Source organism: Colias philodice, chromosome 19 (genome assembly GCF_061535455.1).
Source record: "Colias philodice isolate Cphi_HAF_F1 chromosome 19, ilColPhil1 Martin Lab GWU primary, whole genome shotgun sequence".
In the NCBI taxonomy this organism is placed as follows: Eukaryota; Metazoa; Arthropoda; class Insecta; order Lepidoptera; family Pieridae; genus Colias; species Colias philodice.
In genome coordinates, this window is record NC_143104.1 from 6,973,488 (window position 1) to 6,988,684 (window position 15,197).

A 15,197-nucleotide genomic window follows, 5' to 3' on the forward strand; every position below is an offset into this window, starting at 1 on the left:
CTTAAACCATTGTTTGAAAATATATTTTTTTAATATAGTATAAACTTTGTTTTATTTTAACCTTCCATACATCCATCATTACGCCAGCTTCAGTAAGATACTTTAATAGTTCTAAGTAGGTATAGAATTTTCCAAGTAAATCTATTGATTTTGACAGCAAATATATATTCGCAATCGTGTGGCTTATCCTCATTAAGTATTAACTTATATTGAATTATCGAAACAAATTTCGTTACTTATCTCTTTATAATAAAATCACAATAAAACTCATAATTCTAATAAACTATGCATGAAGAAAATACATTTAACCACTCTATATACATAACTAGCGACCCGCCCCGGCTTTGCACGGGTGCAATGCTGATACTAAATACACTACAGAAAAACTGTGAACGTTGTACAATATAAAAACATAGCGGCCCGCTCCGGCTTCGCACGGGTACCGCAGCAAACGCTACGTCCCGCAATTTTTAAATCTGTAATATCTTCGAAAATATTCACTTAAATCATACGGTGTAAAGGGCCATATAGATCTATATTAAATGAACAATGTATTCTAGGTATTTAATTGGTTAAGGATTAATGCTGTATTGGTTAAAATCGCATCGAAAATTAGCCATTATTTGTCGTAAAAAGTAAATGACAAAAAAAAGTTATTGTGGGTTATCCATAAGACGCGCATATCCGTCGCGGACTTTTCTGTAGACCTTTTCAATGTGTATAATACTTAGTACATTATTTTGATAAAACTCGTAGGGTTTAGCCTGCGTTTGCAATGTACCTAAGCGGAAAAAATGTAATTTTTTACGACATCACATTAGAAACCTCAAAAATAACAGTAATTCTCCACTATTTAATGGATAATATTATACATATAAACCTTCCTCTTGAATCACTCTATCTATTAAAAAAAACCGCATCAAAATCCGTTGCGTAGTTTCAAAGATTTAAGCGTACAAAGGGACAAAGGGACATAGGGACAGGGAAAGCGACTTTGTTTTATACTAGGTATGTAGTGATATCGTCTTCGGATGCTCGAGGAATATGACAGTTGCCGAACAGTGAGTAGTGACAAATTTTTCTATGCGCATTATCAGTTTGGGAGTACTGTATATAGGTGTATATGTAATTCATATATAATTATGTAGAAGCACGTATCCTCCGGGTACAAGACTGTTTAGAGTGGCATTACCACATATTTTGGTCTTGGGAGTGAATGGCTTTCAGGACATTTTCCCATTGGTCGCCGTTGCCCAGCCAACACATAAGCCAGATCAGATAGTAGCGAAAATATACCTACCACAATAATCAGTGTCAAGTTTTATTACTTTTGTATTAGGTACAGCCATAGGTACAGCTGACGTTATTGCTTTATTTTGAATAAGAGAGTTCATAATTTAAAATAATTTGGAAAATCCAAAAGTGCACGCCTCATAATTTTTTTTTAATAAATATTTATTAATTATTATTTTTGTTTATTTAATAACAATTAAACCACATCGAATCAGACCCTGAAAAATGAAAGGGTTCTATTCCTGAGCATACTCAAGCGTAAGAGAAAAAAAAAGACTCGATTAGTAAATAGTCCATTGAATAAAAAGTTCTAGAGTGCGTGAGTTAGTAACGTAAGATGTTTCTTCGGAAACATGTCAAGAGTCCCTAGGTAATAAACATACTAAAACCCCGGGCCACTAGGAGGAGCCCCGGAGTGGGGGGAGGGGGGAAATGGGTCCATTTTTTCATTTTTCGCTTAAATCTCAAAAACGGTACATGTTAGAGAAAAACTTTCAAGGAAAAGTTGAAAGGCCATAAAATTATCTACAAGTTGTACCTGAATCATTTTTTCCTATATCCTACCGTTTCTGAGTTATACGCAGTAAAACATGATTTTGGCTCAAACAATTTCCACATCAATCGATCAAAAAATATTTATTTCTTCCAAAAAACTCAAATTTGCAACTTGTGACCGGTACTGATAGATTGCTCTTAATTAGGTCTATAATTGGTAAAATAAACACATTCCTCCATGGAAGCCTTTAGGAGGAATCCATTGTCAAAATATTATATTATGGTAGTTTGAGTTACTGAACTTGATCTTTTTATTTTTTTCTTCCAAAAAACTCAAAAGTGCAACTTGTGACCGGTACAGATAGATTGCTCATAATTGGGTCTATCATTGATAAAAATACCAGATTCCACCACGAAGGCGTTTACGGGGAATTGAATTTTATTAGGGTAGTTACGATACTTGAACTTTTTATTTTTTTTCTCCAAAAAAACTCAAAAGTACAACTTGTGACCAATACTGATAGATTGTTCTTAATTAGGTCTATAATTGGTAAAATAAACACATTCCTCCATGGAAGCCTTTAGGAGGAATCGATTGTCAAAATACTATATTAGGGTAGTTTGAGTTACTGAACTTGATCTTTTTATTTTTTCTTCCAAAAAACTCAAAAGTGCAACTTGTGACCGGTACTGTTAGATTGCTCTTAATTAGGTCTATAATTGGTAAAATAAACACATTCCTCCATGGAAGCCTTTAGGAGGAATCGATTGTCAAAATACTATATTAGGGTAGTTTGAGTTACTGAACTTGATCTTTTTATTTTTTTCTTCCAAAAAACTCAAAAGTGCAACTTGTGACCGGTACAGATAGATTGCTCATAATAAGGTCTATCATTGATAAAAATACTAGATTCCACCACGGAGGCGTTTACGGGGAATTGAATTTTATTAGGGTAAATACGATACTTGAACTTTTTATTTTTTTTCTTCCAAAAAAACTCAAAAGTGCAACTTGTGACCGGTACCGATAGATTGCTCATAATTAGGTCTATCATTGATAAAAAAAACCAGATTCCAGCATGGAGGCGTTTAGGAGGTATTGAATTTTATTAGGGTAGTTACGATACATGAACTTTTTAACTAACTACCTTAATAAAATTCAATTCCCCGTAAACGCCTCTATGGTGGAATCTGGTATTATTATCAATGATAGACCTAATTATGAGCAATCTATCGGTACCGGTCACAAGTTGCACTTTTGAGCTTTTTGGAAGAAAAAAAATAAAAAGTTCAAGTATCGTAACTAACCTGATAAAATTCAATTCCCCGTAAACGCCTCCGTGGTGGAATCTGGTATTTTTTAGCAATGATAGACCTAATTATGAGCAATCTATCTGTACCGGTCACAAGTTGCACTTTTGAGTTTTTTGGAAGAAAAAAATAAAAAGATCAAGTTCAGTAACTCAAACTGCCCTAATATAATATTTTGACAATCGATTCCTCCTAAAGGCTTCCATGGAGGAATGTGTTTATTTTACCAATTATAAAACTAATTAAGAGCAATCTATCAGTACTGGTCACAAGTTGCACATTTGAGTTTTTTGGAAGAAAGAAATATTTTTTGATCGATTGATGTGGAAATTGTTTGAGCCAAAATCATGTTTTACTGCGTATAACTCAGAAACGGTAGGATATAGGAAAAAATGATTCAGGTACAACTTGTAGATAATTTTATGGCCTTTCAACTTTTCCTTGAAAGTTTTTCTCTAACATGTACCGTTTTTGAGATTTAAGCGAAAAATGAAAAAAATGGACCCATTTCCCCCCTCCCCCCACTCCGGGGCTCCTCCTAGTGGCCCGGGGTTTTAGTATGTTTATTACCTAGGGACTCTTGACATGTTTCCGAAGAAAAATCTTACGTTACTAACTCACGCACTCTAGACCCCCCTTGGAGGGATTCATTTAATGGACTAAAAGTATTTCGGTCGCTATCGTGTTAACAAGAAAAAGGATCCGCACATACAGACACACGGACGTCCAAGACAGAACTTTTTTAAACTGTTTTTTAACTAGTTTAAATAACAAAAATGACATCAAAAATATCATGAACGTTAAAAATAGTGTTTTTTCTTAATATGTGTGTGTATGTATTATCTTACAAGTGCAATGTATGATACATATAGACATTTTAAGTTTGAAAAATCAGATGTTTTGCGCGAAGTGACAGTAGTACCCACCTCAACGCTTCGCTTATGAGGCGTGCAATAATGTTGTAAGCTTACTAAATTCTGTATAAAGTTCGTGGTATTTTTTCAAGCTGAATAGTAATCAAGAGTAGAATCTGCTAAACAAGCGATATTCAAATAAAAGTAATTGAAACAGCTATTATCTGCACAGTAGCTGAAGTTTTTGCATTGTCCTGTATAACATATTCAAGCAAAGCAGTTAAACAGCAAAACGCTGAATAGTAGACGAAATATTTTCTTTAAGCTGGATAGTGTACGAAATGGTACTAATTTATTCAGATGCTGAATATTTTAGATTTTTTCTTCTTTACACAGCTGACTTCTGCATAATTGTAAATAAACTCTTTGTATTAACTAACTTATAGCGCTATAAGCGTACAATTGTCTTATGTTCAGCTTAAAACAATATCAGTTACAAATCTTAAGCAGCAAATAACTGAATAGTTGAAGATATCGTATGTTTATATCCAGATATTTCACCATTTTGTGACAAAACTGATATAATGCTGTCGTATCAACAATATTATGTCTACCGACCCAAAAAATAACAACAAAAGCGTAAATAATTCATGGAAAAAAAAGAAAGAGATAAGACAATTTGATACAGACTACATTAGTATAGGTCTCATCAACCTCAAATATTTATGGATTTATTTTCTATAAAAAGAACCCTAAAAAGCTGAATAAGAGTATACTTACTGCATTATGTAATTTAAGACCTTTCTCTGAGAAATGTATAATTATTGTACTTTAAACCAAATATTTTCTGGATATGTAGTCGTATGTGAACTATTATGCAGAAATAAGCAAAATAATCACTGAATAAGACACTTTTATTCAAATTGGCCATCCGCCATTAATTATAACGTTCGACATAACATCTTTTAAAAAAATCCTCACCATTAATCTTATGAAACACTTTGTTTAGTGAGTAGGAAACAATTAGCAGTTATACAAAATTTGATTCTCATTATTTGCTGGGACTGAAATTTGATAAAAAGTAAAGATAATTTATTTTAAATAATATTACCTATTTCACATTTGTTTACTTGTTTACTTTTAAATTGTAGCTTTATCTTAAGGCGCTCAAAATATATACAATAATCATATTGATAATTCACAGTAAAGTGCCATGCGTTTATATATAACTAGATTTCCGCCCGCGTTTTCAAAGGAAAACCCGCATAGTTCCCGTTCCCGTGGGATTTCCGGGATAAAACCTATCCTATGTGTTAATCCAAGTTACCCTCTATATGTGTGCTAAATTTCATTGTAATCGGTTCAGTAGTTTTTACGTGAAAGAGTAACAAACATCCATACATCCATAGTTTAGGCGTGATTGAGTAACAGACAGACAGACAGAGTTACTTTCGCATTTATAATATTATTATGGATTAGGTACCTACATCAAATACTATTCAAATGACTGTCTACCATATAAATGTAGTATCATCACCCTTTGTACCCCGTCCGATTAGGGCCCTTCTGCAGGCCTCCTCCACTCAAGCGACAGCTCAAGCCGAGGTTCGAAGTCCCCGTCAAGGGGGGACGACCTTGTGAATGTCGCTACCAGGGTGAACCTTCAGTTCACCCCCGCGTCCGCGTTAAAATGTAGAAGCCCTTCTGGCTAACATTGAGAGACACCACACAAAAAAAAAAACCCTTTGTACGTAATATGTGTAACGTGTATTTTTCCCTAATTGATTTGATAAATTACCTTTGGCTTTCAATAAAAACAATTTTTTTATATAGGTTTTAGGTTTTAGATTAGGTATACGACTCATCCTTCCTTTTCCCATCAGGTAGGTAATATCGTAATGTACAACACACAGTGTGTTCTTTTAAAAATACATTATCATTCAGTTTACAGTTATATAACTCACTAGCGGTTCGCCCGTGGTACATATTTACGTTTTCTCTACATATTAGAACCATCCTCTTACTTCAAGGAATATAATAAAAAAAGAATTATCGAAATCGGTTCAGCCGTTCACACGTGATGCCGTGACAACGCGAAACGGGTTTCATTTTTATTATATAGTAGGTATATATAGATTAAAATAAAATATATGCGTATTGTACAGTGCATTCAAATAATACAGGGAAAGTTAGTAACGAGGAATATTAAAGAATAAAATACCATTTATTTTATAATCGTTTATTATGAACATAATTCACATATACCTTTACACCTAATCTTTAATACAAAATGGAAGTGTACTTCGAAGACTTACATTTCCTTACATAATAATTGTTTCCTAAACGGTACATAGTACGCGGCTTTTGTGGTTAAATAAAAAACTATACAAAATAAAACTATCATTCCTTAATACTATTTATATGCAAAACATAATAACTACTAATTAACACAGGTATAGTCTAAACTTTTAAGTTATTTTGGAGGGTAAAGTTTATTTTGATCAAAAAAACATTTAAAAAGTGATCACATATTCGCAATAAGCCTAATGTTGAATCACAATGTCTTTATTAATACAGATAAATTGTTACAAAGAATGAACCTTATACAATATTAATGTTAAAAAAATACAATTAAAGCAACTATTTCCATTTGTGTACTTTATTATATTTTATGATTTACGTTAAATATCTTCATCGGTTATTTGTAGCTGCTTCAGTAATATGGACGGCGCGGATTGTTCTGCAAACAAAATGAAATCATGTTACATTTTTGGTACAAATATAGCATCGTTATTCATAAAATTGTTTTGTGTTATGTACAAATGGATTGAAACATAGTCATTGGTTTATGTCGTAATTATATTATGTGGATATTGTGCACATTTTAATGTGATACTAAAATAGAAAATTACTTGTATTTGAAGTAATCTACAATCAATCAAAGCAGTTGAGTTGTTTTAAAACGTCAATAAATGGTCGCTCTTGTTCCTCGTATCATTTACCACACCAAAATTGTTTCTTACTTTCTAAAAGTAATACAATATTAATAGTAATAATTTTTAATTTTGATGTATTTACAAACATTACGTGTGTGTTAGTTTATCCAATTTTTTTTAACAAAGTAAGTAAATTATATTCTATTATATAAATGAAACTATACTCACGAGCGGATTAGGTCGGAAGCGGTAAGCTAGCATCATGCGTTTGCGATACGCGTCAAATTCATCGTCATCAGGTGATACTGCGTCTGATGATGAAGCGCCTAAACCCATGTTCGCTACTGGTTGGTTCGCTCTGCAATAAATATATTATGATGAATTTTGTATAGAAAAAAAAAAATGTTTTAACGTGATAACGTTTTTAAAATCGTTTTAGTCGGGTGACATGTTCAGAAACTTGTGTCACACAAATCTAACAAAAACCTAAACAACCTTTGTCACAATCACATTAACAAAATTATAATCACATTATCATATAACTATTTAAATAAGCTACAATAGTCAGGGTCGAAAGGTACAACGTGCAATGACTCACTTATTAATAGGATCGACAATACCGGTGCCCTCCGCGCCGAGGCCTTGTCCTTCGTTCCAACCCAACTTTTGAAGCATTTTGAAACCTACACAGAAAGTATTATTTTAATATATACATATTGATGAATTTTAATTAATGTTTAATATTATTAAAAAAAAGTCTATGAAATATGTATTTCGGCACCTTGTTATTAATAATGTTATAATTTATTGTGAAATGTGCCATTATAATAAACAAAGTCGTATTTGTTAAGACTCACAATTACTACAATTTTTGAGTAATTCTATGCGTTAAATTATGTTACGACGCAAAGGCTGAATGGATTTTGATGTAATTAGGGAGCAATACAGACATTGTTAAATATTAGGCTAAGAAGCTGTTTCCAGTTTAATTGGTTTTCTTGGCAGAATGTACTAAAATCATATAGCTTCGAATGTCAACTATAAATAATTATATATTTGACTTTAAGAAGTACTAAGGTACTGAGTATAATATATATATTTTTTTACGGATAAAAAAACACTCAAGGAAACTCACCAACATTGTCCTCTTTTAGCTTATACTCCTTGTAGTCGCTCAAATCTGGCTCCTTGCCACCTTTCGCCGCCGAATATTTCTCCATGAATCTGACAACATTGAATCATTATTGAAATATGCATGTAAATATTTTGTGAGTTATTCAGATCATACAATGTGAAAATAATGTTACATTTTTGTTGAGTGTTGTCTTTTCAAAGTAACGGTTTCCTTGAAATTTATTAATTTATTTATTTAAATAGACTTTTTATTAATTTCAATTGATTTTTTTTCATTGCAAAAAATTTAGTTCTTATTGGAAGTTTGTAAATAAATGAATAAACGTTCAAGTAAATGAATCATATCACACTTTCAAATCTTACGTCCAGTTTTTGTTACATTATGTCGGAAATACACACTTAAAAATCGCAAATATATAACAAAATATAATATGTCTACATATTATACTAGTTTATGGATAAATACTAACTTCCTCAGTTCCTCGGGCGGCAGAAAGTCACCAATGTGATGTTTCCCTGCCGCTTGCTTTGTTAGCTCGTCCGCCCATCGCTCCGTCGCGCACATTTCTTTCGCACGCAATCTGTATGGATGATGTGATAAATTTTATTTATTTATTTAAGAAGTAGATTATAATAGTTTACATATTATGAGAGTTCAGTGATTTTGTGAATGAAAGATTTATAAATTGTCAATATAAATAATTAAGTACTTTAAAATATTTATCTTAATGCAAAAAATATTTTTTGCATTTGGTCATATGACCAGTAAGTTATTAATAAGGCATAAAATATTATTAAAATCAGCCAGTCACTGAGCCAAGACTGCGCCTTGTAGAGAACCATAGTTCTCGAAGATACTTTATTTTATAAAAATGAATTAAAACAGTTTACAATAGATGAAAAGGTTTTTATTTAATTACCTATGCTTTAAAAAAAAATTAATTACCTATGCTCCCAGGTACCTTCTGATGTATCTTCATCACTGTCATATTCATACTTATTCTTACCAGCTGCGTTCAAGCGCTCTACTTCTTCTCGTTTCTTCAACATATCCTAGAGTAAATAAAAATTATTACAACCCAGTCTTATAATTATAAGTCTTTTTTTTTTTGTTACAAGCTTATTTTTTGTCTTTATGTTCATTTATTAATGGAGAAAAACTAACAGCGTTTTCACAATTATTTGACAAAGAAAAGATAGATTTCAGTGTGAGGCAAGATAAAATAATAGGAGTTATGTCTCCAATTTCAACAATACTACAAAATAAACCTCATTTTAAGGTAATTAAAAAAAAAACCTCATTGTAAGGTAAACACACACATTTTTACATATATCTATGAATACTATAAATTACCTGATACAATAAATTCAACTTAAAATTATCTTCACATTTGGCCCAATCCTCGGGGCTCAGATTAGTTGTTCCATAGTTGGTCATAGCATACTGCATTAGTGCTGGATTGTTTTTATTAAGACTCGTCAACTTTAACCCATTCTCATCAATCTTCGCTAATTTTGCACCTATTGAAAAATAATGTATTTTTTTACGAAATACTATTTAAACAGGATGGCGCTATTATGTAAATAATAATTCTAATGACTAAAATAGCACATTTGAAATTCACAGTTAAATATCATGCAATAATATAATTTTTGCTATTGCTTTTGAAATAAAGCAAAAAGCGAAATTGTAGAATAACTGTTACACCAAAGTGAAAATAAAATTTGCATTAGTGTTACAAGCACAGAACAGTAAAGTAGATAGAAGTGTGATGTGGGCGTGGCCCACGTGTCACTTGTAAGGTAAGATCACCTAACTTGCTCTCAGTTGTGCGCAGAAAAATATTCGAGTCGGTTGTCAGCTGTCAAACCTTTTTTCCATATTTATTCAATATTTAGGACGTGTTGTTCGGTATTAGAGTGCAAAAATGATAGCAGACGAAATAATATCAGCAATGGAGGCATTTCATACCATCGGTAAGTCTTATTTTTATTTATTTTACATATAATATTTTATGTTATAACTTCGCTTGTAATTTGTCAAAATTGTATACAAATATCTAGTCAAAATGAACCTTAATCCATAAGAAATTAGTACTATTATAGATTGAACAGCAAACAAGACTTTCTGGAATATTATTGCAATAAACAAACGAATGTCGCTTTAGTGATGCTTGTGGTGCATATCGACAGTATCGATACTTTAGAAAAGACAAACATTATAAATATTAAATTTTATTTTATTTTTCCTTAGCTTTCATTTGTCTAATTTATTTATAGATTTCCGAAAGAGGCTAATTTAAAAGAGACATGGATAAATGCAACGTGACGAGTTAACTGGATGCCGAACAGTACTAAGCGGTCTAACAAAGGCCACCGATACATCAAACCTACAGCAGTTCCAAGATTTAAAATAATGCATATTTTCTGTTTGTATTTTGTAAATATAGATTTATACTATTCTATTCCGTTTTTTATTTAATAATAATAATATAAAAAGACGTACTTAGTAGTAATAAACATACTCCAAAATGTGACGCATTATACTATACTCATATAAAAGAAAGAAAAAAAAATACACAAAAAATATTTATTTGTGAATCATCGATAACAAGGCAGACATCCCTCAGAGCATAGCATCAGATAAATATCAAGTTAATGTCATTAATGTTGAGTGACACAAATTTCAACCTTATCTCTATGTGTTGCGTTTCAAATTTATATCTATCGAAAACTAACGCCCTCTGTTGTGGAGTAGCTGAATGTTTTCGAATTTGGAATTTCTGTGCAATGAGAAACAAAACAGCTAATATACCTAGGGATGTTATACTAAAATAAACCGTAACATCGTGCGTTAGGGTACATATTGAAATGCTGAATTTATAACCTAAGTCAGTTTTTACTCAAATTAAGCTGTCCAATCAAAGGCATAGTTTACTTGTAGTGTACTGTATAACTATCGGTTTAAATGTGTGGGTTTGGCGACACTGGTTTTCATACTAATTAGACATTACAGCACTTCTATATGTTTTTACTGTTCTGTGGTTACAAGTGATTGGAGAGAAATTCAATAAAAAAATTTCAACTAGCCTTCAAGTAGTTAAGTTTAGTTAAAATAATTTCATATCACAGTTACCTGGTAATGCAGGAGGCAAAGTATTAGGAACCAATACTCCGGGCGGTTTAATATCAGTGACTGGTGGATCGTCTCCCCATCTTGACTTCTTTCGCTTGCGTCTTTCTCTTTTCACTTCAGATTCTTCATCGCTCTGTGAGCTTGTGTGCTCCGGTTTAACGTTTGAGTATGTGTTGTGTGACTCTTGGTAGTTGCTGTTTAAAGGAAAAGGGTTAATAATTTTTGGGAATCAATATATTTAGAAACTGTATAATATTTAAGAACATGTAATTCCCATTACTTATCGCAATTTTACATTAATTTCTGCAGTGTGTAATTGTTACCTTTTTTCATATAAAATATCAGCTAGTTTCACTGTTAATTATAATTTATAGCAATAAAGCAAAATAATGTTATAAAGTACCTGAACTTATCCTGTGTGTGTGGTTTGGAGTCGCTACTGTCGTCATCTTCCAAACAAAACTCAGGTTCGTATTTATCCTCCGGTTTAACCTCAGGTTTGAGCGAGCCCGGCCCTTCATGCCGTATCTTATTCACGATATTGCGAAACGACTTATACTCATTAGAGTTCGGATTATGGAGAAACCTGAAAAACACAATTCATTAATCAGCCCATGTTAATAGGTAACCAAATAAAGGATGCTTGTAATGTAAACAACCTGTAAACGATCTTGTGAATCAGTGTTTCTCAAATTATTAATAGCTAAGATAACAAAGATTAGAAAACAATGTTTCACAGATTGTTTCGTGTAAGTAAATATAAAAATGAATACAGCACGTATCCTCCGGGTACAAGACTGTTTAGAGTGGCATTACCACATATTTTGGTCTTGGGAGTGAATGGCTTTCAGGACATTTTCCCATTGGTCGCCGTTGGTGGCCACTTCGATGGCGGCTCGAAGGACGGGCGGCGGCATCCGATCTGCAGAGAAAACTGCACACCACGAGTCAACAAACGCTCTATCGGCCGCAAAGACGCACTCGGCGCGATATTACTTGTACAAAATGCGCGCACGATTCGAATACTTTCAATTAGAACAAGCAAACATATACAGTTCTCAAATGTGACAAGTTATAGAAAATTTCAGAAATCAATCAAGAGATGGACAGATTATAAATACTGAAAATTAGTGCAGGAATATGTCTGATTTACCATGGTTTGGTTTCAGAGTTTTGATTTGGTTATACTGCGTTAATTTCATTTGAGACAGAACTAAGGTTTTTGTGTACATTCATATATTATAAATTAAATAGATTTATAACTCAATTGATGTCTTTGTACTGGCATTTCACAGCTTCATATATTGTTTCTATATATTATAATCAGCTTGAACATTTAATTCAATACAAAATTAAATACAAAAAAAATCAGTACAAAGACTTTAAGAATGTTAGATGAGCCCTTCTTACCTTGCATAGAATTAGGTGGTGGAATATTTCCTGGCTCCATGTCTTTTGGTTGTGGGATGTGGTTTAGTTGGAGGGGTGATGGAGAAGGAATGCTCTGAAGTTTCATAGGTTCGGGTGGTGGAATGCTACCCGCTTCTAACGGTTTTGGTTCAGGGATGCCTTGTAGAGAGTTTCCAGACATGTTATTTGGTGGCATCATATTGGGAGGCATAAAGGGCATAGGTGGTCCATTACCATTTGGTCCCCCTGGCCCAAAGTTAGGTCCATTTGGACCGAAAGGAGGCCTTGGTCCCATGAATGGCATGTTATTTTGATTATTATTATCTCCCATAGAGTTAGGAGGCATCATAGAATTTGGTGGTAACATTGAATTTGGTGGCCCATTGGGTCTCATCATTTGTGGATTAGGGAATGGTGGGAAGAACGGAGGCATTGGACCATTCGGCCTTGGACCGCACATGTTTGGTCTACACATATTAGGTGGCATTGGACCACATGGACCACCTGGACCATTTGGACCCATGAAATTAGGTGGCATTGGGAAGTTTGGTGGCCTACCCATGAATGGAGGCATACCACCTCTACCCATCATAGGCCCAGGACCCATATTAGGACCATTGTTGGGCATTGGGCCATTTCCCCCAGGACCCATGAATCTATTTCCCATAGGACCAAGACCCATAGGACCAGGGCCATGGCCCATCATTCCAGGCCCCATTGGCCCAAAACCCATAGGGCCAAGGCCCATAGGCCCTGGTGGCATCATACTAGAATCAGGTAGAGGTGAACTACTAGACTGATTATTATGTTCTGAATCATTTGGATCATTAGAATCATCATTGTTCCATTGGTTATTAGTAGGAGATGGAGGTTCGGGAGGCATAACAGGTATCTGCATAAGGGAAGGTATGTTTTTATGATCTATGACTTTCTTCCTGTCTTCAATAACTGGTGTAGTGGGACTGTGCGATCGGTTCTTTCCTCTATCGCCCCATCGTCTTTGTCTGTCTCTACTGAAAGTGAAGAAAAAAATAAGCATTTAGTTTAAGAGTAATAAGTTGATATTATATTTATTATTTATATACATGAAGCATTTCAAATTGTCAAATTTATAATACCTAGACTTCCTATCATTGTTATTGCCTTGATTGTCATTGGATCCATGATCATCCAATCTTTGAGCCTCAGATTTAGCTTCAATTTTATTCTTTTTTTCAGCCTCAATAACTTCCTGCCTTTCTTTTTGTTCCTTTTCTTCTTTCTCTCTGTTCTGCTTTTCAATAAGAGCCTTATACTGACTCATAAAGCTACCATCGTTTGAAAAAATATTGTTAGACCCTTGTTCTTCTTTGGCACTTGGACTGTATAGAATAAACAACTATATTTAATGACCATTTACGGTGTTCAAGATGTTTACAATTTCAACAAAAATTTACAGTTAAAAGATTATAACACTAATCAGTAGAAATTGATTACCAAAACTTGATGTTAACTAAATGATTTAAATCACTCAGAAACTTATAAATACTACAATTACTATATAGCAAACTATTATATTGCAATGTGATCTGCTTAGTGCATCCGCTCTACCAAAAATGAAAAAATTTAGTGTATAGTAATAGCTCACTATTAACTATTAATATATGTAACAGAAAATGATGATGCGTGTAGAAAAACATTCTATTGTAATTATTTAATATTTTCTGCATATGGATTTGCAACTTTCCAATTAAATACTCGACTAAACATTAGCTTTCTAATTATTACCTATCAAGTAAATTAATTATATGGGCCTGAACCGTAAGATATGGTAAAGATGCAAATACAGAAATGTGATAAAAATCGAACTTAACATACTTATAGGTTAACGGTTATTTACGGAGGATCAGATAAAAACGACAAGCGGTAAGGCATATCTGGGGAGTGTAAGGATTAGCTGTACTGTGTACATGTTGTGATTCAAATTCTTACTTTATTAATTTAGCCTGGGCCGCTAAAGCAGCGGCTTGCTTCTGAGCTTCTAGCTTTGCTTGAATCTCCATCTTCTTTCTCTCTATAATTTGTTCTTGCTTGGACATTTGCGCCCATCTTGTGCTTAACGCTGATGATTTGTTTTTACCGTCTTTAAAATGTATCATGATTGTATAATGAAAGATTTATTCAAGCAACGTTGAGATTAAACACTTATTGAAGTAATTACATAAAATACTTAAACTTTTAATATTATTATAGAAACAAGCTATTCGCCATTGCTGCTATATTCAAAAGTCAATGTGAATTGTGACGTATTTCGGTATTTGGTTTATGGTTATTGGACATTGGTCGTGATTATAATCCGCCACCAAAGGAGTCCCACGGGCCACGGTGAAGCATAAAAGCTTAGATCATTATGTAATGGATAACACTCGCAGGCGTTTCCCCTTTTGCTGAGGTATAAGATTATTCGAATCGAAAAATCTTATGCTTTCATAAAAACTACTTGCGTAATCGATTACAAACACTCTGCGTATTCGTAAAACATCGAAAGGACGTCTGCGAGTGCTCCGCTAAAAATGCCGTTTTGCACTGTCAAGTCTTGCAGAAGCAATTCAAACATGTCGAATATTAAAAAAGATGGAATAACCTTTA

General features: G+C 33.3%; 1 protein-coding gene across 1 annotated transcript; it reads right to left on the reverse strand.

Moving 5' to 3' along the window:
- Positions 1-6,176: 6,176 nt before the first annotated feature.
- LOC149480025 (uncharacterized) lies at positions 6,177-14,857 on the reverse strand. The gene is made up of 13 exons (XM_089707181.1): positions 14,541-14,857; positions 13,688-13,930; positions 12,570-13,582; positions 11,976-12,093; positions 11,563-11,745; positions 11,160-11,353; positions 9,378-9,544; positions 8,970-9,076; positions 8,494-8,604; positions 8,025-8,113; positions 7,488-7,572; positions 7,118-7,247; positions 6,177-6,693 (listed from the first exon to the last, which is right to left on the reverse strand). The coding sequence occupies exons 1-13, from the start codon at positions 14,705-14,707 to the stop codon at positions 6,667-6,669; spliced, it is 2,634 nt and encodes an 877-aa protein (XP_089563307.1). The 5' UTR covers positions 14,708-14,857; the 3' UTR covers positions 6,177-6,666.
- Between the last annotated feature and the right edge of the window lie 340 nt (positions 14,858-15,197).

Bases quoted from the DNA above. Each gene is read 5' to 3' on its own strand.
- LOC149480025 (XM_089707181.1), bottom strand. From the start codon at position 14,707: ATGATACATTTTAAAGACGGTAAAAACAAATCATCAGCGTTAAGCACA. The intron at 12,094-12,569 runs GTAAGAAGGGCT...CGTGGTGTGCAG, and splicing joins ACCACCTAATTCTATGCAAG to TTTTCTCTGCAGATCGGATG. The intron at 7,248-7,487 runs GTGAGTCATTGC...TATTTATTGCAG, and splicing joins ATTGTCGATCCTATTAATAA to AGCGAACCAACCAGTAGCGA.